Source organism: Trachypithecus francoisi, unplaced genomic scaffold (genome assembly GCF_009764315.1).
Source record: "Trachypithecus francoisi isolate TF-2019V2 unplaced genomic scaffold, Tfra_2.0 Lachesis_group10, whole genome shotgun sequence".
Classification (NCBI taxonomy): domain Eukaryota; kingdom Metazoa; phylum Chordata; class Mammalia; order Primates; family Cercopithecidae; genus Trachypithecus; species Trachypithecus francoisi.
Genome location: NW_022681455.1, coordinates 46,937,101 through 46,957,489, shown reverse-complemented (window position 1 = coordinate 46,957,489; position 20,389 = coordinate 46,937,101). Strand labels below are relative to the sequence as shown.

The window sequence follows — 20,389 nt, the reverse complement described above, 5'->3', positions numbered from 1 at the left end:
AAACTACAGAGCAATATCCCTTGGTATCCCCTAATATGTTCATACATGCAAAAATCCTCAACAATGTACCAGTGAGCTGAATCAAACAGCATGTCAAAAAGATAATTCAACATGATCAAGTGGGTTTCATACCAGGGATGCAGGGATGGTTTCACATACACAAGTCAATAAATGTGATACACCACATAAAGAGAATTAAAAACAAAATTCACATGATCATCTCAATAGATGCAGAAAAAGCATTTGACAAAGTCCACCATCCCTATATGATTAAAACCTTCAGCAAAATTGGCACAGAAGGGACTACCTTAAGGTAATAAAAGTCATCTACAACAAACCCACAGTCAACTTTATAGTGAATGACAAAATGTTGAAAGCATTTCCCCTGAGAACTGGAACAAGACAAAGATGCCCTCTGTCACTACTTCTATTCAACATACTACTGGAAGTCCTAGCCAAAGCAATCAGACAAGAGGAAGAAACAAAGGGCATCCAAATCAGTAAACAGGAAGTCAAATTATCACTGTTTGCTGATGATAAGATTGTATACCTAAAAAACCCTAAAGTCTCATCCAAAAAGCTCCTAGAACTGCTAAATAAATTCAGTAAAATTTCAGGATACAAAATTAATTTACACAAATCAGTAGCTTGGCTAAACACTGACAGTGACCAAGCTGAGAATCAAATCAAGAACTCAACCCCTTTCACAACAGCTGCAAAACATAAAATAAAATACTTAGGAGTATACTTAACCAAAGACTGAAAGACCTGTACGAGGAAAACTACAAAACACTGGTGAAATAAATAATAGATGACACAAACAAATGGAAAGCTATCCCATGCTCATGGATGAGTAGAATCAATATTGTGAAAATGACCACAATTGCCAAAAGCAATCTACAAATTCAATACAATTCCCTTCAAAATACCACCATCATTCTTCACAGATCTAGAAAAACAGTCCTAAAATTCATATGGAACCAAAAAAGAACCCACATAGCCAACTTAAGACTAAGGAAAAAGAATGAATCTGGAGTCATCACATTACCCAACTTCAAACTATACTATAAGGCCATAGTCATGAAAACAGGAAAGTATAAAAATAGACACATAGACCAATGGAACAGAATAGAGAACACAGAAATAAACTCAAATACTTACAGCCAACTGATCTTCAACAAAGCAAACAAAAACATAAAGTAGGGGAACGACATCCTATTCAACAAACGGTGCTGGGATAATTGGCAAGCCACATGTAGAAGAATGAAACTATATCCTCTTCTCTCACCCTACATAGAAATCAACTCAAGATGGATCAAAGACTTAAATCTAAGACCTGAACCCATAAAGATTCTAGAAGGTAAAATCAGAAAAACACTTCTAGACATTGGCTTAGGCAAAGACTTCATGACTAAGAAGCTAAAAGCAAATGCAACAAAAACAAAGATAAATAAATGGGACTTAAATAAACTCAAAAGTTTCTGCATGGCAAAAGGAATAATCAGCAGAGTTAACAGACAACCCACAGAGTGGGAGAAAAATCTTTACAATGTATATGTCCAACAAAGGACTAATATCTAGAATCCATAAAGAACCCAAACAAATTAGCAAGAAAAATACAAACAAACAATCCCATCAAAAAGTGGGCTAAGAACATGAATAGACAATTATCAAAAGAAGATATATAAAAGGCCAACAGACATATGAAAAAATGTTCAACATTACTAATTATCAGGGAAATGAAAATCAAAACTACAGTGTGATACCACCTCACTCCTATAAGAATGGCCATAGTTAAAAAATAAAAAAATAATATACACTAGTGTGGATGCATGAAAAGGGAACACTTTTACACTGTGGATGGGAATGTAAACTAGTACAATGACTATGGAAAACAGTGTGGAGGTTCCTAAAAGAACTAAAAGTAGATCTACTATTTGATCCAGCAACCCCACTACTAGGTATTTATCCACCCAGAGAAAAAGAATTATACGAAAAAGATGCTTGCACACAAATGTTCATAGCAGCACAATTTGCAACTGAAAAAATATGGAACCAGCTCAAATGCCCATCATATATATACGTGTGTGTGTGTGTGTATATATATATATATATAAATGGATGGAGTTGGAGACCATTATTCTAAGTGAAGTAACTCAGGAATGGAAAAAACAAACGTATGTTCTCACTCATATGTGGGAGCTAAGTTATAAGGACGCAAAGGCAAAAGAATGGTACGTGGACTTTGGGGACTCAGGGGAAAGGATGGGCTGTGGCGAGGGATAAAAGACTACACTTCGGGTACAGTTCTTGGGTGATGGGTGCACCAAATCTCAGAAATCACTGCTAAAGAACATATTCATGTCACCAAAAATAAATAAATAAATCACACATGGCCAGAACCAGACAACTGCTGCAGGCAAAGCCTGGAGGCAGCAATGGAAACTGCATTGTGAAGGAGTGAGGAAATACCCCCATGTGGAGCTGAAGACACAAACATACAGCATCACAACAGATGGTGGCTTTGCTTCCCAATCTATTGGTTGACATAAACACCATTGAAGAAAAACGGCTTCTTCCTTGATACATCATTTAGTTCTTCTTAGAAATAAATAACTATAAAGAGCAAATTTATATCTACAACTGTTCAAAGTCTAGCAACGAAGTACTACAACTTAGAACAGTACTCTTTAAAGGGTCAAGTTTATACTTCAATAAAGCTGACTTTTAAAAAAGTACTCTAATTTAAAACATGACCTAAACCTACAAATAGTATTGAAATAGATTTCCCTGAAGCCAAGACATATCCAAATAATTCATTCTGTACAGAGTATGCTAAAAATGTTATATAATTTAAAAATTCACAGTGAACAATTTGATTTTCCATTTAGTTTCTTTCCAATTTCTTCTTTTCACATTTGAAAGAGATGTGTCGCTTTTTATAAACCAAAGTATGCATGATTTTCACTCTGTAAAATTTCATACCAACCCGTTAAACTGTTGAAATATGATATATGAGCTCTCTCCTTCATAGGGCTTGAAATCCACACAGGACTTGAGGCGGAACATCTCAAAGGCATACAGAATGGCTCCTTTAGCATTCAGCCCTGCAGACATCAGTGAAAATATCAATGAGCATTAGTTTAAACCTTGGATAATATCTATAACTTATAGTTTAGAGAAAAACATGCTACCACATGAAATCCACAGAGATGCATGATAGATTTTTTGTTAATAAATAGATTTCCTGGTAACTAAAACTGCAAAATTGGTTATGGACATCTGCAAACTTAGTTGTGGACATAAACATTAAGTGCATACCTTGAATGCACAATGCATATGTGTCTACAAAATAAGAATACTCACATGTGTATATGACTAAATAAAATAATAAAATAACTTCAACACTTTCTCCCTTTCCCTTTCCCCCACTGAAGCTGAGATTTAGAGTGCATTGCCTCAGGAGAGTCACATGGCAGAGCAGAAAACAGAAGTGGCTTGTGAGTAGCTCTGGCTTTAGTAGACATAGATAAAGTACCTTAGAGAAAGGCAGTGAGATAGTGTTCCTTACCCCAATCTAAAAAGATGTTCTCTCTTTCTGGAGGAGGAAAGCAGAGCTTAGAGAGGTTTGTGGGTTCTGAGAGCATAAGAAGCACATACGGTATTTTACCCTGCTTCCCAGAAAGATGCCTAGGAGATGGCAAGACCAGACAGCTAGTACTGCACACAGCCTTAGAAAAGATTTCTGTAACCCAAGCTCAGTACCCAAGCAGCAGAAGACTAGCGGACTTGAAGTGGCAGGAAAAATAGATGCTGACTAGTAACCTGTGGGGACAAATGACCAAAGATCAAATGCCTTTCATTTCACCTAGCATGCATGCACTTTGGCATTGTAAGACAAAGATGGGGTAGAGAAGAAAGATACTCCAGAGGAACTGAGATTATGTTTTACTTTGTGTATATTTTCCCCTCCCATCAACTTACTGAAGGCTAGAATCTAAGTTAAAAGTTAAGCCAAGCTATATAAAATTAAATTATATTTCTTGCACATTTGATTTAGTGCTTTCTCTCAAAGAGTTTATAATTATTGGCCAGGAATTACATCATATTTTTCTGGCCTTTATTTCATTTGATAAACTATCAAGTTGGAGCTTCATAGCCTGGATGTCATAATATCATATCAAGATCATTAAAGAAATAGTCATGGGAATAGTCAATAAACTAATTGTGGAAACAACACAGACAACAACAACAAGAGCATTCATTACATCTGCTGGGAGATTTTCATGCACTTTTGCCTATTCTCATTTAGTTACATCTGTAATACAAAGAGATATACCTAAGATAGCTGTGGTGTTACAACAATGTAAGAAAAAAAGTGATTATACTGAAGTCAAGCTTCCTAGAAGGCTATGTGACTTTTTTAATCCTAAATCCAAGTGGTGGGATTTCTGAGAGTGGTTAGTTTTTAAATCATACCTCTTCTTCCTTCTCCACACCTGAATAAGTCGTAAAGAGGGAACTAAGCAACTCTGTAATAATTTTGTAAAAATTGCCTCTACATCATTGGGATAAATGAAAATAGAGCCCATTTGAAGTCTTCCTCTTCTCCATGAAGGCAACTCTGAGTGCCCCTCTTCTGAATGCAGGAGCCACATTTGGTTTTCCTTTCTTCCTTCCTCCCCTCCTCTCCTTCCTTCCCTCCTTCCTTCCCTCCTTCCTTCCTGCCTTCCTTCCTTCCTTCCTCCCCTCCTCCCTCCCTCTCTCCTTCCTTCATTTCTTTCTTTCTTTTTCTTTCTTTCTTTCTTTCTTTCTTTCTTCCTTCCTTTCTTTTTCTTTCTTTCTTTCTTTCTTCCTTTCTTTCCTTCTTTCTTCCTTTCTCTTCCTTCCTTCCTTCTTTCCTTCCTTCCTTCCTTCCTCCTCCCTCCCTCTCTCCTTCCTTCGTTTCTTTCTTTCTTTCTTTCTTTCTTTCCTTCCTTCCTTCCTTCCTTCCTTCCTTCCTTCCTTCCTTCCTTCTTTCTTTCTTTCTTTCTTTCTTTCTTTCTTTCTTTCTTTCTCTTTCTTCCTTCTTTCCTTCCTTCCTCCTTCCTCCTTCCTTCCTTCCTTCCTTCCTCCTTCCTTCCTTCCTTCCTTCCTTCCTTCTTTCTTTCTTTCTTTCTCTTTCTTCCTTCTTTCCTTCCTTCCTTCCTTCCTTCCTTCCTTCCTTCCTTCTTTCCTTCCTCTCTCTCTCTCTCTCCCCGCCCCCCTTCTCTCTTTTTCAGAGATGTGGGTCTCAGTTGCTCAGGCTGGTCTTGAACTCATGGGCTCAAGTGATCTTCCTGCCTCGGCCTTGCAAGGTGCTAAGGTTATAGGTGGCCAAAGCTTGATTTCATGAGTCATCTTTATGTAGGTGGTTTACTACACTTAAGACACTGTTAGCTCCTTGAGAGAATGGGGTATACTTTTTGTCTTATTGTAACTCTTCTTCCTAGCCAACTGCCCTGACATAGTAAGTTGTACATAGTTCTGTGTCAAACAACAAGTTAGTTTTGAAAACCACTAACATTCTTTTAACCCTGGATCAAATAATATGAGAAGAGTTAACTTTATTTATTCTGTTTTTTCTTTTTCTTTTGAGAAGAGTTAACTTCAGATACCAATGGCTGTGTGTATTAGAAGATAAGCATAAGAAGGCTACCTAGATTCAGTTTAAGAATCCTTTGAGAGAATCTCTGGTGCTCATAATGGTCAAGGAGCTTGAATCTAATTAATCCTCCCACAGATAACAGTTGTAAATTTGAAAAAATAAGAAAATAAACTCTTTAAATATGCTGGAAAATAGCTAAAGCAGGTGGAAAATGGAGGACTTTTTTCTTAAAAAAGGAAAATTTTACTGGGTAAGATTCACATTTATACAGCTTTTTGCATGAGAGCAAGTCTTAATTTCTTCAGTGCGAGAAAAAGAGAACACAGGTATAAATCTGCAGTTGTATTTTCTTAACATACCACAGGGACAGGTTTGGGGCTGAGTTTTAACCTGAGTGTCTGAAAATCAAGGGAGGAAGTCCTGGAAATGAAAGTCATGGTTGACAAGGAGGAGATTCATCCCAAAGTTTGTGGATAAGTGCCCCTTCAATCCTTGTCTAACTCATGAACTTTGCATAAATGGGAGAAGGCTCCAAGGCCCTTAATGGGAAGGAGCCATTGGAAGACTGAGCAACCTGAACAGATACATCAGTTGCTGCCCACTGCAGTGGAGGGACAATCTGGAGTTTGAGTCATGCAAAGTTACAGGGGCTGGGGAAACTCAGGCATTCCGTTGAAACCCCAGAGGGACCGTGACTTAACAGTAAAGACTGTGTTCCAGCACTAAGATATTTGCCTTGAACCAAGGACAAAACCACACAAAGCCTCCACAAATTCCAGATGATCATGCAGTAATTTAACTGCTCTAACAAAAATTAACACAATTCAGAGAAGAATGAGAATATGCATAATCACTACAATGTAATATAATGCCTAATATATAATCAAAAATTATGAGACCTGTGAAGGAACAGGAAACTGTTATCCATAGATAATATTAAAAGCAGTAACTAGAAAGAGAAACAGACCCCAAGATGACTAAAATGTTAGAATTAGCAGACAAACATTGTTAAAGAATTTAATGGAAAAAAAAGATGAACATGCAAATAATCTTAGCAGACAAATGGGAATTATATAAAAGAACCCAGTGAAAATTCTATCAGTATTATATCCAAAATAAAAAATTCACTGGATAATTTTAAAAGTTGACTGGCAATGATAAAAGAGACAGAGAGAAAAATGTTCAGAAAAATGAATAGAGCTTTAGTGACCAATGCAAAAAATACCACCCAGTCTAAGATATGTGCAGTTAGAGTCTCTGATGGATAGGCGACGCACAGAAAAATATCTGAGCAAATAACGGCCTAGTATTTTTCAGATTTGGTTATTTAAAAATCAGCTAAAAATATAAGAAACTTGGTGAGCCCAAGCAGGATGAATAAAAAGAAAATCAACATAAGCATATCATAATCAAACCATTATAAAAACAAAAATAAAGAGGACATATGAAAGGAACTAGAGAAAAAAGACATTACATACAGGAGAACAACAATATGAAAGATGGATGATTTCTTATCAGACACTGGAGAAAAGAAACAGTGTATCTGGAGCAAAATATTTGCAAAATATATATCTGACAAAAGACATATCCAAAATATATAAAGAACACTTACAACTCAATACTAAATAACAAATAACCCAATTTTTTAAATGGGTTAACCGAGAACATATTTTACAAGGGAAGATATACAAATGACCAATAACTAACTTTAAAGAAGATCAACATTACTAGTCATCAGGGAAATAAAAATCAATAAATTAATGAGGTAGCACTACATGCCCAAAAGAATGGCTAAAATTTAAAAAATTGACAACACCAGATGTTAGCAAAGACATGGTGTAAATGAAACTCGCATACATTGTTTGTGGTTGTGTAAAATGGTACCAGCATATTGAAAGAGGTCTAACACTAAACCTACACCTATACTATAACCCAGCAATTTTATTCTTAAAGTATTTACGCCAGAGATATGAAAATATATTTTAAAAACGAATATGTGCAAGACTGTTCATAATACCTTTATTCATAATAGCCAAAACATAGATTCAATCCAAGAGAATAGTAAAACAGGCTGTGACATACTCAATTCAATGAAATGACACTCAGTAACAAAAGAAGAACAAATTACTGATAAACACAGTAACATTGATGCATCCCAATAACACTTTACTGAGTAAAAAGAAGCCTTAATCAAGAGTATATAACATATGATTCCATTTATATGAAATTCTAGATGAGGTTAAATTCACGTATGAAGAAAAAAGAAAAAATAGAACAGTGGCTTTTTTTTTTCTGGAAAAGTGAGAATGACTTGGAAGGGCCATAAAAGAATTTTCTGGAATGATAAAAATGTTCCATCTCTTCATAGGAAGTTAGGTTTCAGAGGTATATATATTATAAACATGTTCCATCTCTTGATAGGAATGTGGGTTACATAGGTGCATAAATCTTTAAGAACTCATTGAATTGTATATCTAAGGCCCATGCATTTTACCACATATATATTTTATGTTAAAGGGAACTATACACAAATATTGAACTGTAGTTAATTACATGCATACTGAAGTGACTGGGGTAAAGTCTACTAGTGTCTGAAAGCAACTTCGAAATGCATCAAAAATACAATGGATTCATACAGTGATATTAGGATGGATAGATGAGATAAAGCAAATAAAACTGTTAATTGTAATCTAGTTTGTGAGTATGTGAGTGTTCGCTGCACAACGCTTTTAACTTTTTGATTATTTAAAAGTTTTTATAATCAAATGTTGGAAAACAAAAAGACATTGCATTAAAACTGAAAAATGTTAAAATAATAATTTTAACACTACTCTAAACCCAAATTCTATTTCCAGTTAAAATATTCTCAAAATGGAGGCAAAATAAAGATCATTTTCAGGTAAAAGAAAAACCAGAAGTTGTCATCAACAGATATGCTTTATAAGAAATGCTAAAGGAAGTTCTTCAGAAGAGAAATGGTACTAGATAAGAATTCAAATTTACAGGAGCAATGAAGAGCACCAGAAATTGCAAATATAAAAGTAAATATAAAGACTGTCTTGTTTCTCATTAATTACTTTAAAAGACAACTGTTTAAATCAAAAATCCTAACACTATAGTGTGAGACTCATGAAGCATAAGATGGAAAACACTAAACCATAAAGGGCAGGGGTATAAATGGAATTATAACATTGCAAAATGCTTGCATAGTAGTAAGGCAAAGGACAATATTTTTAAAAATTTAAACACACTTTTATCCCATCCATGAATGAAAATATTCACAAGATAAACTATGAAGTATCTATTAATACACTAAACTTTAATAAGCATACACCAAATCAAAATTTGAAGAAAGCAGTAAAGCAGTGCTTCAAATAAAATTTATAGCGTTAGTAACCATGTTGTAGAATATATTACATCAGAAAAAATGAAGATTTAAAATAAGTGATATGAATTTTCATCTTAAGAACATAGAAAAAGAAGAGCAAATTAAACCTGAAATAAGTAGGAGAAAGGAAATAATAAAGATAACAGAAAGCAACTAAATAGAAAGCAGAGAAGCAAGAGAAAATTAACAAATCAAAAGTTGATTCTGTAAAAATATTAATAAAATCAATAAGCTCCTAGCAGGACATGTCAAGAGAAAAAGAGGAAACACACAAATTGCCAATATCAAGAATGAAATAGGAATATTACTAAAGATTCTACAGACATTATAAAGATAATGAGATATTATGCCAATATTTTGACAACTTAGTTGAAATAATTGTTAAGTTTTGTCAAATGCTTTTTCTGCATCTATTAAGGTAATCTTAATTTTTTATTACTGAAAAATACAATTTAATAAAAGCAGCATAATAGAAAATAAGAAAAATTGTATAATTATTACATAAATTGAATTCATTATAAAAATACTATCCCACAAAAAAAATTCCATTACTTGGTTATTTTATTGGTGAATTTTACCAACATTTAAGAAAGAAAAAAATTTAATCATGCACAAACTTATTCAAAAGATAAAAGAAGAGGAAACATTTTCAAGATGGTTTTGAGATCTACATAGCTTTATTACTAAAGCCTAATAAAGATATTATGAAAAAGTAAATTAGAAACCTATACTTTTTATGAATATAAACACAAAAATCTATAACAAAATATTACCAAATGGGATCCAGCAAAATATGAAAAGGGTAATACATCATAACCAAGTAGAGCTCATCTGAGAAATGCAAAGTTGGTTTAGCATTCAAATTTGATGTTATTTACCATATTACACGATAAGGAATAAAAAGTATAGTTATCTAAATTGTTGCAGGAAAAGCATTTGATACACTGTAACAACTATTCATGATGAAAATATGCCATCTGACAAAGGGCATCTGTGGAAAACATTCATGTCCCACATGAATGAAGTATTGAATACTACCACTAAAACAAGCCAATGAGGCAAAGATGTCCACTCTTACCACTTCTATTCAACATGGTAATGACGGTCCTAGCCAGAACAGTAAGACAAGAAAAAGCAATACATGGTGTAAAAATTGGAAAGGAACCGGTAACACTGTCTATACTGATAGGCAAGAAGAATTTTTATTAAAAGTCCTAAAAAAAAATCTACAAATCAACAATTAAAGTTAATGAGTAAATTTAGCAAGGTAACAGGATACAAAATCAATATATAAAACTCCATTGTATTTTTATGTATTAGCAGAAAACATTAAGTGGTAAAAAATTGTTTAAATTTCATTTTAATAGCATCAAAAATATAAAATGCTTAGAAATGAATTTACCAAAGACACGCAAGATCTCTACACTGAAATTTATAAAGCGTGGATTAGAGAAATTAAAGAAGACTGAAATTAACTGGATAGATGTACCATGTTTATGGATTATAGGACTCAATATTTTTAAGATACTAGTTTTCTACAAATTTATGTACAGAATCAACACATTCCTATCAAAATCCTAGCAGGCTATTTAGAGAAACTGATTATAAAATATACATGAAAACGCATAAGATCTGGAGTAGGCTAAACTGTCTTGAAATTGGAGAGCAAAGCTGGAGCACTCAATTCAAGGTTAACTATAAAGCTAGAGCAATCAACATAGTGATTTTTGACATGATGATGGACAAGTAGAATAAGAGAAGAAAATAGAGATACCAGATCAAGAGATAAGGAGTCTTGGAAAACTTGGCAAACAAGACTCTTGCAAAGAGTACTCAATGAGAAAAGCAAAGTGTTACAGCAAATGTTGCTAGAACAACTGGGCTAATAAATACCAATCAACCAATCTCAAGCTCTTCATCTTGTTGTACATAAAATTAGTTTGCAATCAATTATAGACAAAAATTGAAACCACACAACTTCAAAAAAATATTGGAATATATCTTTGCGACTTGGTTTAAGCACAGATTTCTTAGAATGTAAAAATGTAAACTGTAAGTTAAAAAATTGATAAATCACACTTTATCAGCATTTAAAGCTTTTGCATTTCAAAATTCACTGCTTGAAAAACAAAAACAAATAGGTAAGTAACAGACTAACAGAAAATATGTATAATACATCTATCTGACAAAGGGCTTTAGCCATAATATATAAAATCCTACAAATAATAAAAAGACAAACAATATAATTTTTAAAACTCATGAAGGAGTTGGACAGACCTTCATAAAAGAAGATACAAAAACAGCCAGTAGCATACTGAAATGTGCTAAATATCACTAATCATTAGGGAAATGCAAATTAAAATCATAGTGAGGTACCATTTTACAACTACTAAAATGGCTATAATTACAAAGATTAATGCTATCAACATTAGTGAAGATGTGGAGCAAATGAAACACTCATATATTTTCAGGAGGAGTGTGCAATGGCACAGCCACTTTGGAAAACAGTTTGGTGTTTTCTTACACAGTTATCCATGTGACCAAGCAATTATATTCCTAAGCATTTACCAAAGATAAATAAAAAATGTATTCACATAAACTTGTAAAAGAATTATCACAATAGTTTTCTTCATAGTAGCCCCAACAGAAAAATAGACAATGATTTACAGTATATTAATGTAAAGAAATATTACTGAGTAGTTAAAAAAAAAAGATTTAACTGTTGATCCACAACAATATGGAAGAACTTTAAAAAGTCAAAGAAGCCGGACACACAGTATTTATAAAATAAATGTTATGGTATATGAGCTCATTTATCTGTAAATCAATTGTAAATCAGGAAAAACTAATGCATGGGGAAAAATCAGAATGGTGGTTGTCTCTTAGGGAGTGGGGATGGGAACTGCCTAGAAAGGAACTTTATGGAATGAGGGAAGTGTGCATTATATAGGCATATGTGTTTGTCAAAAGCCTTATATACTGATTTGTGTATTTCACTCTATGTAAATTTAACTTGAATAAAACAATTCTATGTAAATATTGAACTCTAGTTAGAAAGTTTGCTTTCACAGTGGTCTGGGTCTGGGCATCTGAACTTTAACACTAAAGGTGACCTTCACATGGTGTTGCTTGAGAAATACTACTGTATCCTTACTACCTTTATCTTATGTCAGGTCACTTGTCTCAAATCACTCTCAAATATAATTTCTTACCTACCTTGCAGCTAGAGAGACCATACCACTTAAGCTGTGGTCTGCATGGGGACCAATAGCATCAGCATCACTGGAGGACCATTGGACATGCAACATCTCACGCACCAACTCTGACCTACTCTGTAGGTTAACAAGCTCCTCATATGAATCCTATGCACATTAAAGTCTGAGAAGCACTGCCTTACACCTCACAGAGGCAATGGTGAAGGTTACATAAAATATTAGATGAAGGCACAGTGCCTGGCACATAATAGGGTGGCGGAGATGTGACAACCAGGATAAAAGAACCTGTAATGGGAAAGAACCCCTTTTAAAGTTGGTGTTTCTTAAATCATGTTCCATTAAGTATTGGTGTTCCATGAATTTGCAAGGCAAACACTGGAGAAAATAACTCAATTTTCCAAGTATTAGTTGAGAACAACAACATTTGTTTATATCTAGCTGTTCTCCATAAAAAGGGATCCGAGGCAGCACTGATAAAGAGGATGGAAAATACTGAAACATAATCTACACCTGCTGAGACTATAAGCAGCCTAGCAGCCCAACAAGATGAAGCAACCTTGTCCTGGCTTTCCCTCTTCACTCTAATCTTGTCCATCTGTCTAAGCAGGTGGGGCCTTGTAGGCATTGAGTCATCATGGCTGCTCAGCTGTCAGTCAACTGCTTGAGGGTGCCTACATGGGGCTTCTAATATTTATTTATTTCTACCGGCTGTTAGTTCTATATACAATCTTAGCTAAAAGGCAGAGAAGTGATTCTACTAGTCATTATTTCTAACAATGAGTAAAATGTACCATATTCAGATCTTTTTCTCAAGAGAGAAAAGAGTAGACATTAATAACACCAAGAAAAAAGGATTGTGAACATATGAAATATGGACTTGTCTATTTCTCAAAGTGTGGCATGTTTCTCTCGTAACAAAAAGAGAAGAAATCAATATGCTGAAAATAGTGTCCTCACACTACATTTAGATTCACCTAAACAAAGTGCAAACTTTGCCTTGCTCTGATGCAAACTATATTTCATTGGGTTTTTGCTCTTTCATGTTGCTCCTGGTTATACTAACACTTTAAAGTGTGTTGCATTTTAAAAGTTATTCTTGGATACTATGTATCTCAGACTGGTTAAGCAGCACTGGTTTTGATGTAATGTCATGTCTTTTTCCCCATGAGATAAAGATTCGTCAGGACTTGAAAACCCTCTTAGACCCTGGTGGTTACTCCCAATGTGAAGCCCATGAGCAGGCTGAGAGGGGAGAGAGAGTTAAACCGAAAACTTCTAATTAAGAGCAATTAATATTACCCAAATTATCAGCCAAGATGTAAGGAATGGGGAATTTCCACCTGGTGTTTGGGTCTCTCAGGCCATTTCTGGAGTTCTGTGAAAACAAAGATAAAGGTGAGTGGGAAGCTTAGTCCTCAAGGTCACCTTGACTTCCTCCTTCAATAAACTCTCACACAGCAAACAGTCTATCACACAATTCAAACAGTTTAGTGGCAATTTCTCTTCTGATTATGAAAGCAATAGAAGTCCCTTGAGAGATAATTTGGAAAAATCAGAGAAATTATTAAGAACAAAATAAAGGGGGCCTGCAATCCCAGGAAAATTAAATAGATAAACCATTTAATTATTTTAGACTCTTTTATGCTGTTTACTTATTTTCCCTCTGTTTTTGTCCTTACCAGTTATAGTGGAACTCCTCACTGGAACAGATTATAGATGAGATTTCTCTTATCTCCTTCACAGTGCCCATCGCAGGGCTGGCCACAGAGCAGAGACTGACACCCAATGGTACTGTCTGTCCTGAGGAACTTACTGCATCTTTGACAGATACTCACCTGCAAGAGGATGTCCCCTTGAAAGAGGTCCAAGCCTGCAGCTGGAAATGGAATTTTTTTAAAAAAACAATATTTGAGTGAACATTATTAAAAGGCATCTTTCATAATAAAATTAATCTTTGCCATTATAAATCTTTGAATATTAGTCTTTATGTGGCAAAACTTTTCAAAACAATGCAAAAATTCCAGCTCAGCAAATATGAATGGCCAATGAACTGTCATAGACTCTGTTTTCAATTTTGGAACAATAAATCTTGTCTAAGAATCTTAAAAGTAAGAGATAAGTTAGAAGGGATTTTATTGATCACTGACTATAAAAAAGGGATTTGAGGCAGCACTGATAAGGAGGATGAAAACTATTGAGAGAATGGCTGGGGGTGGTGGCTCACGCCTGTAATCCCAGCACTTTGGGAGGCCGAGGTGGGCGGATCACCCGAAGTCGGGAGTTTGAGACCAGCCTGGCCAATGTGGTGAAACCCCTTCTCTACTAAAAGTACAAAAATTAGCTGAGCTTGGTGGTGCACACCTGTAGTCCCAGCTACTGAGGACGCTAAGGCAGGAGAATTGCTCAAACCCAGGAGGTGGAGGTTGCAGTGAGCCATGATCGCGCCACTGCACTCCAGCCTGGATGACAGAGCCAGACTCCATCTCAAAAAAGAAAAGAAAAATATTGAGAGAAATGGAGAAAAAAATAGAGTCCAGCGACATGAAGTGATGTACTATGTAATCCAGGGGCCAAGTGAGCATCGAAATTCCTGCCTTCCCATTCAGGGCTCTTTCTGCCCCTGTACCATTTTCCTCTTGTCCCAGGGTAAATGAATGTATTCTGCTCTTTCCCATGAAAAAACGATGATACCCTCCAAAACCAAGCTCAAGGTGCTGCCCACGTCATAAGGAAGACCAGAGGATTGTGGACAGATCCATTCAAAACCATACCTCCAAACATCTGTTCTCAGGTGCTTAGCAGAATACACTCTCCCACTACTGGTATTGCTTAATCTTGGCCTCATCCTGTTTCAGTAAGCAAGATTCTTAAAAGTGAAGATCTTTGTGGGAAAATTTCTCAAGCATTAAAAGAGCATCACTTATCATAACTCTCATGTGACAAGCAACATTTTCTGTAAAATGCAACAACTTCAGACAGAATTACTGGATTGTACTTCATTCTGAGGACAGCCCTGATTTACAGGCTGGGAAACCAAAGCACAGATTAATTACCACAGTCTCACGAGCCACCAGAGGCCCCATTTGGCAAAGCCAATGGCTCATTCAGGAACCAGCTCCATTTATACATAGGACACCAAGGAGGTGTTAGGTATTAGCAGGCATCATGATTTCATTTGCCAGTGACTAACTAGGGCTATCCCTGCATCACTCCCTTCCTCATGCACACATTTGCTAGGTTGCTTAACCTCCTTAGCCCTGACCTATTCGTATGCTAGCAGTGCAATTAAACAACCACAAACAGCAATGACATCACTGTACCACTGTCAGTAGGACCCAGATTTGAATAATCTTTTAAATAAAAGGACTTTGTTCTGGTCCATCTATTCTTTCATTGAGAATAGTTCTACTATTTGTCCTGAGCAAAAATCTGTATTTCCTGACACCTGGTCTGCATTATAATGGAATTGAGGGAGCTCTTCCAGAGTGAAGTGAATGAGCCCACTCAGATTTTGGCCCCAGTGGTCAGTGAGAATGGATGGGGTCATGGGGGGCAGGGAGAACTTCCCAAAGAAATGCACATCCAGTGAAAGCAAGCCTCAATCTATTCATTACCCAGTTTGTTCATGTGGTGCGCACTTATTAAATGCCTAATGTGTCTGAAGCATTTTTCTAGATGCTGGGACATAGCAGAGAATAAAACAAAGTCCTTAAGGAGATGACACTCTTGATTGGGGGAAGAGGGAGACATACAAATAAACAAATAACTGTAAAGTATGACGAATGGTGAAAAGTACAATAAAAAAGAAACAAGTGAAAGGTAAGGTGGGAAGAGTGCTGAGGTGAGATAGGTTTGCTATTTTATTAAAGAGTTGCCAGGGAGGGCCCCCCCAGCGGAGGTGGCATTTTAGCAGAAATATGATAGAGTAAGGGAATGAAGGAAGTGTGGTGGAGGTAAAGGCAACACCAGATAGAAAGGTCCTGTGGCAGGAAAGCCTTGATGTCTTAGGGCAGTGGTCCTAAACTGGAGCATCAGAGTCCCCTGGAAGGCTTGGTCAACACAGGTTGATGAGCCCTCACCCTTGGATTTCTGGTTCATTAAGTCTGGGGCGAGGCCTAAGAATGTTCATTCCTAAGAAGTTTACTGATGCTGCTGGCTGGGGGACAACACACTGAAAATCACTTCCTTACAGGAGTAGCTGTGCAGTCAGGGTGGCTGGAGAGCTCAAGTGGGAAGAGGAAGAGTAGTCACAAACCCTGTTTCAGCAGATCGACTCACACTCTAATGTGCATAGAAACCACTTGGGTCTGTCAAATTGGAGATGCTAATTTGGTAGGTCTGGGGTGGATCCTCAAATGCGGCATTTCCAAGAGAAAGCTCTTGAGTGACACAAGTCACTTTGGCCTGTGGAACACACTTTGGGAATCAAGGCTCTAAGGCCTTTACTTTGTGTTGGAGGAGAAGTCATTAGAAGGTTGGAGCAGAGAAATGACATGATCTGAAGGATATTAAAGGAAGAGTTCTATGTTGTGCAGAATAGTCTGTAGGGAGCAAAGGCAGAAAAGGAAGCACAGTTATGAGGCCCCTGAAAGGACCAGGTCAGATATGAGGTGGCTGACCAAGGTGGGGACAGTAAAAGTACTGAAAAGTCTCAAATGTGGTATGATTTGAAAGTAGATCTAGGCCGGACATGCCGGTGGCTCATGCCTGTGTCTCATGCCTGTAATTCCAGCACTTTGGGAGGATGAGGTGGGCGGATCACAAGGTCATGAATTCAAGACCAGCCTGACCAACATGGAGAAACCCTGTCTCTACTAAAAATACAAAAACTAGCCTTGCGTGGTGGTGGACACCTGTAATCCCAGCTGCTTGGGAGGCTGAGGCAGGAGAATGCCTTGAACCCGGGAGGTGGAGGTTGCAGTGCACTGAGATTGTGCCACTGCACTCCAGCCTAGGTAACAGAGCAAGACTCCATATCTTGGGAAAAAAGAAAGAAAAAAGAGAGAGAAGAGAAAGAAGAGAAGAGAAGAGAAGGGAAGAGAAGAGAAGAGAAGAGAAGAGAAGAGAAGAGAAGAGAGAGAAGAGAAGAGAGAGAAGAGAAGAGAGGAAGGAAGGAAGGAAGGAAGGAAGGAAGGAAGGAAGGATCAAGTAGATCTAATAGCATCTAATAGATCTAATAAAATCTGCTGACAGATTTTGCATAAAGTATGACAGAAAGACAAGAGTTAGGGGCAACTCTAAGATTCTGAGCTTAAAATCTAGAAGGAGTGAGTTACATTTACTGGAATGAAAAGGACTGAGAGGAGCAGGTCTTGGGGTGGAGGATAAGAAATGTTAAGTCAGCCTTGTGAGGCAAAAAGAAGATGGTGAAAGGTGGCAATTTTCTCTATATGATTTTCACCATCAATTTACGGTGTTAGAATCTGGCCATATGGCTAACCCAATCAATCCTGGTGGCTTGGTTGAAATGGCCTAAAAAAAAGATTACATGGTAATGAGATTTCTTCACTGGGGTCAAAGTTCAGAGGTGGTGGTGGGCCTGAAGAGTACAAAATGACAAAGAGGTAAAGAATTATTTTTATTAGATAGATAAGGATGAGCTTAGAAAAACTCTAAAAATTCAAATCCCAGCCCTGTTGTAAAATACATCAGATTCTCTGAACTGTTTACACAATGGCTGACTCTAAAAAGAGATATTTTAGTGCCTGGCTCTGAAGTCTTGGCACTCATTCATGTATTCACCCATTTACCTTCCTAAACTATTTCTGCTCTGCCTATGCAGCCATTCTCCAGCTATTCCAATTAAATATCAACTAACTGGCTTCTCTGTGAGTGAGAGAAAGCCAGAAAAATGGACCCTTAGGTATAGGTATTTTCATTTTGTAGTCTTCAGATAGCACTGAGCTATTAAGGTACGGGCTGCAAGATCTGGAAGTGAGCCCCGTCACTGCTACCTATGATCCTGAGCAGGTCACTCTAACCATGAGAAACCACTTGCTCCTCCCCCCAAAAAATGAAAACAGCACTTACTCCACAACAAGACTGGACAAATAAAAATATCATGGCCAGTGGAGGGGTTGGGTTTTGTTTCCCCACTAAATATAACCAGAGGCTTATTCTTATATTTTTCTTTAACAATCAGAATAATTATCTATTTCCTTTCCTTTTCTTCCAAATACAAATCGGAAAAATAAATTTTTTATAAAGAGAAACTTGTTATGTATCTAGATCCATTGAGGACTCCCTAGCTCTCCTAGAATGTCTGGTCTAACTGTCTTCTCTTTCCACATTTTTATCTTTCAGAAAATGCAATTTCTCACAAAGCATCAATAAATATTTCTCCCCCAAAGAATCACAATACAGTATTATGAAGGAAAGTGCTTTTCAGTAATCCCATCACTGGGTTTTAAGTAATTTCAATACTTTAATAATGCAAAAATTGAGCTCACCTAAATTGATTTCTGAAATATCCTTCTGTTCACCAAAGTCTGCATCATGTACTGTTAAAAGTGAGGAAAAAAAATATTATTAGCCTTGCTGAACGAAAAAACTTTAAAAACACTCTCTGTGCATTTGAACTAATTCTTACCATTTTCTTTAGGAAGATACTTAATCTGAAAAAAAATAAATATACAGAAAATGGATAACGTATACTAGAATTAATATTTCTAAATATCCAAAAAGCAGGACTCTACTTACCGATACAGCTGCTATGTGGGCAAAAAACAAGGTAAAGGAGAGAATGCATGTGGATCTAGTCCAAGCCATTGCTGCGAGTGAGCTGATTTTAGCAGACACCTTGTCATAAATACCTTTTAGACTTTACCCTGACGGTTGTATTAGAAACTTTGACCCTTCCATATGTACCGTAGTGCTAAAAAAGGTAGTCAAAGATAACAGCATTGACTCTTTCGAGGACAGACACTAAGTTTACCTTAAATGCTTAAGCTTCAGAGACTGGGGAAAAGTTTGAAAAATTAATACTGAAATGAGCATATAAGAAGTAATAACATTCCTATAGGGCAGCAATAGCCATTCATATAATATAACAGAAGATCCTCTTAACAATAAAAATAAAAATAATTTAACATTTTATTATTAAGTATTTAATTCAAATAAAATATAAATTCAAATTTATGGAACTGTGACAAAGCAATTATTGAAGGACATAAAAAAACTGACTCTATATATATACATATATATGAAATATTAATAGATTATTTCAATATTAATCTATAAATTCATTTTCATTCTAGTAAAAAACCTAACAGGGTTTTCAGTGGAATTTGTCAAGCTGACAAATGGTTCAATTCACATGAAAGAGTAAACCTTGAGGAATAGATAAGAAAATTCTGAAAAGGATGAATAAAGAGAAAAGAATCGCCCTAAAAGAATATCAAGAACTTTTGTAAAGTTACAGTAATTAGAGTGTAATAGTTCCAAAAATAAAGACAAAATGAAACTATAGCTTGGAATAGGTAATATCCCAATAGATGCAAGCACATGTGGGGCTTTTGTGTATGAGAGAAACCAAACAGTCAAGAGGGAAATCCTGGTCTCTTTCATAATAATGTTGGAATAATTGCATTTCCATATGAGGAAAAACATTAAATGTTCATCTGACACCATTCACAAAAATAAATTCTAGATAGATTAAAAATGTAAATATGAAAATATAAAATTTGAAAAAGAAAATATAGGAACATATTTTTAACCTTGATTTCAAGAAAGATTGCTTGAACATGAAAAAAACATAGAAATTATAGAGGAAAAGAATAATACATTTGACTATATCAAAATTTAAACTTCTTCATGACAAAAACATAACATGATTAAAAGACAAGCCACAGATGAGAGACAATATGTATAGTGCATATAATTGAATAAGAATAAGTATTCAGGATATGTAAAGAATTTCTACAAATCAATAACAAGAAAAAGAGATTATCTAAGGAAATAATGAACAAACAATATGAGTAGCTAATTCACAAAAAACCCAGATGGCCAATATACATGTAACAAGGTTTTTAGCCTCATAAGTAATCAGAAAATATATAAATTCAAATAGCAGTAAAATACCCACCTCAAGCTAAGATTGGCATAAATTAAGAAGACTGACAATATCAATGTCAACAAGAAGGTAAGAAAATAGGAAATCTA

The 20,389-nt window shown here is 35.8% G+C and overlaps 1 protein-coding gene across 2 annotated transcripts in view; it reads right to left on the bottom strand.

Annotated features, from left to right (window-relative positions):
- Positions 1-19,033, bottom strand: part of MEP1A (meprin A subunit alpha) — a 41,752-nt gene extending 22,719 nt beyond the window's left edge. Inside the window, exons 1-6 of one of the 2 annotated variants that reach the window (XM_033217382.1) lie at positions 18,929-19,033; positions 18,819-18,843; positions 18,679-18,729; positions 14,065-14,105; positions 13,529-13,604; positions 2,990-3,107 (exon numbers count right to left, since the gene is read on the bottom strand). In XM_033217382.1, the coding sequence (XP_033073273.1) occupies positions 2,990-3,107; positions 13,529-13,604; positions 14,065-14,105; positions 18,679-18,729; positions 18,819-18,843; positions 18,929-18,997 (380 nt within the window). In that variant the 5' untranslated portion in view covers positions 18,998-19,033. The remainder of the gene's footprint in view (positions 1-2,989; positions 3,108-13,528; positions 13,605-14,064; positions 14,106-18,678; positions 18,730-18,818; positions 18,844-18,928) is intronic. The other variant, XM_033217383.1, reaches the window with a different exon arrangement.
- Positions 19,034-20,389: the final 1,356 nt, after the last annotated feature.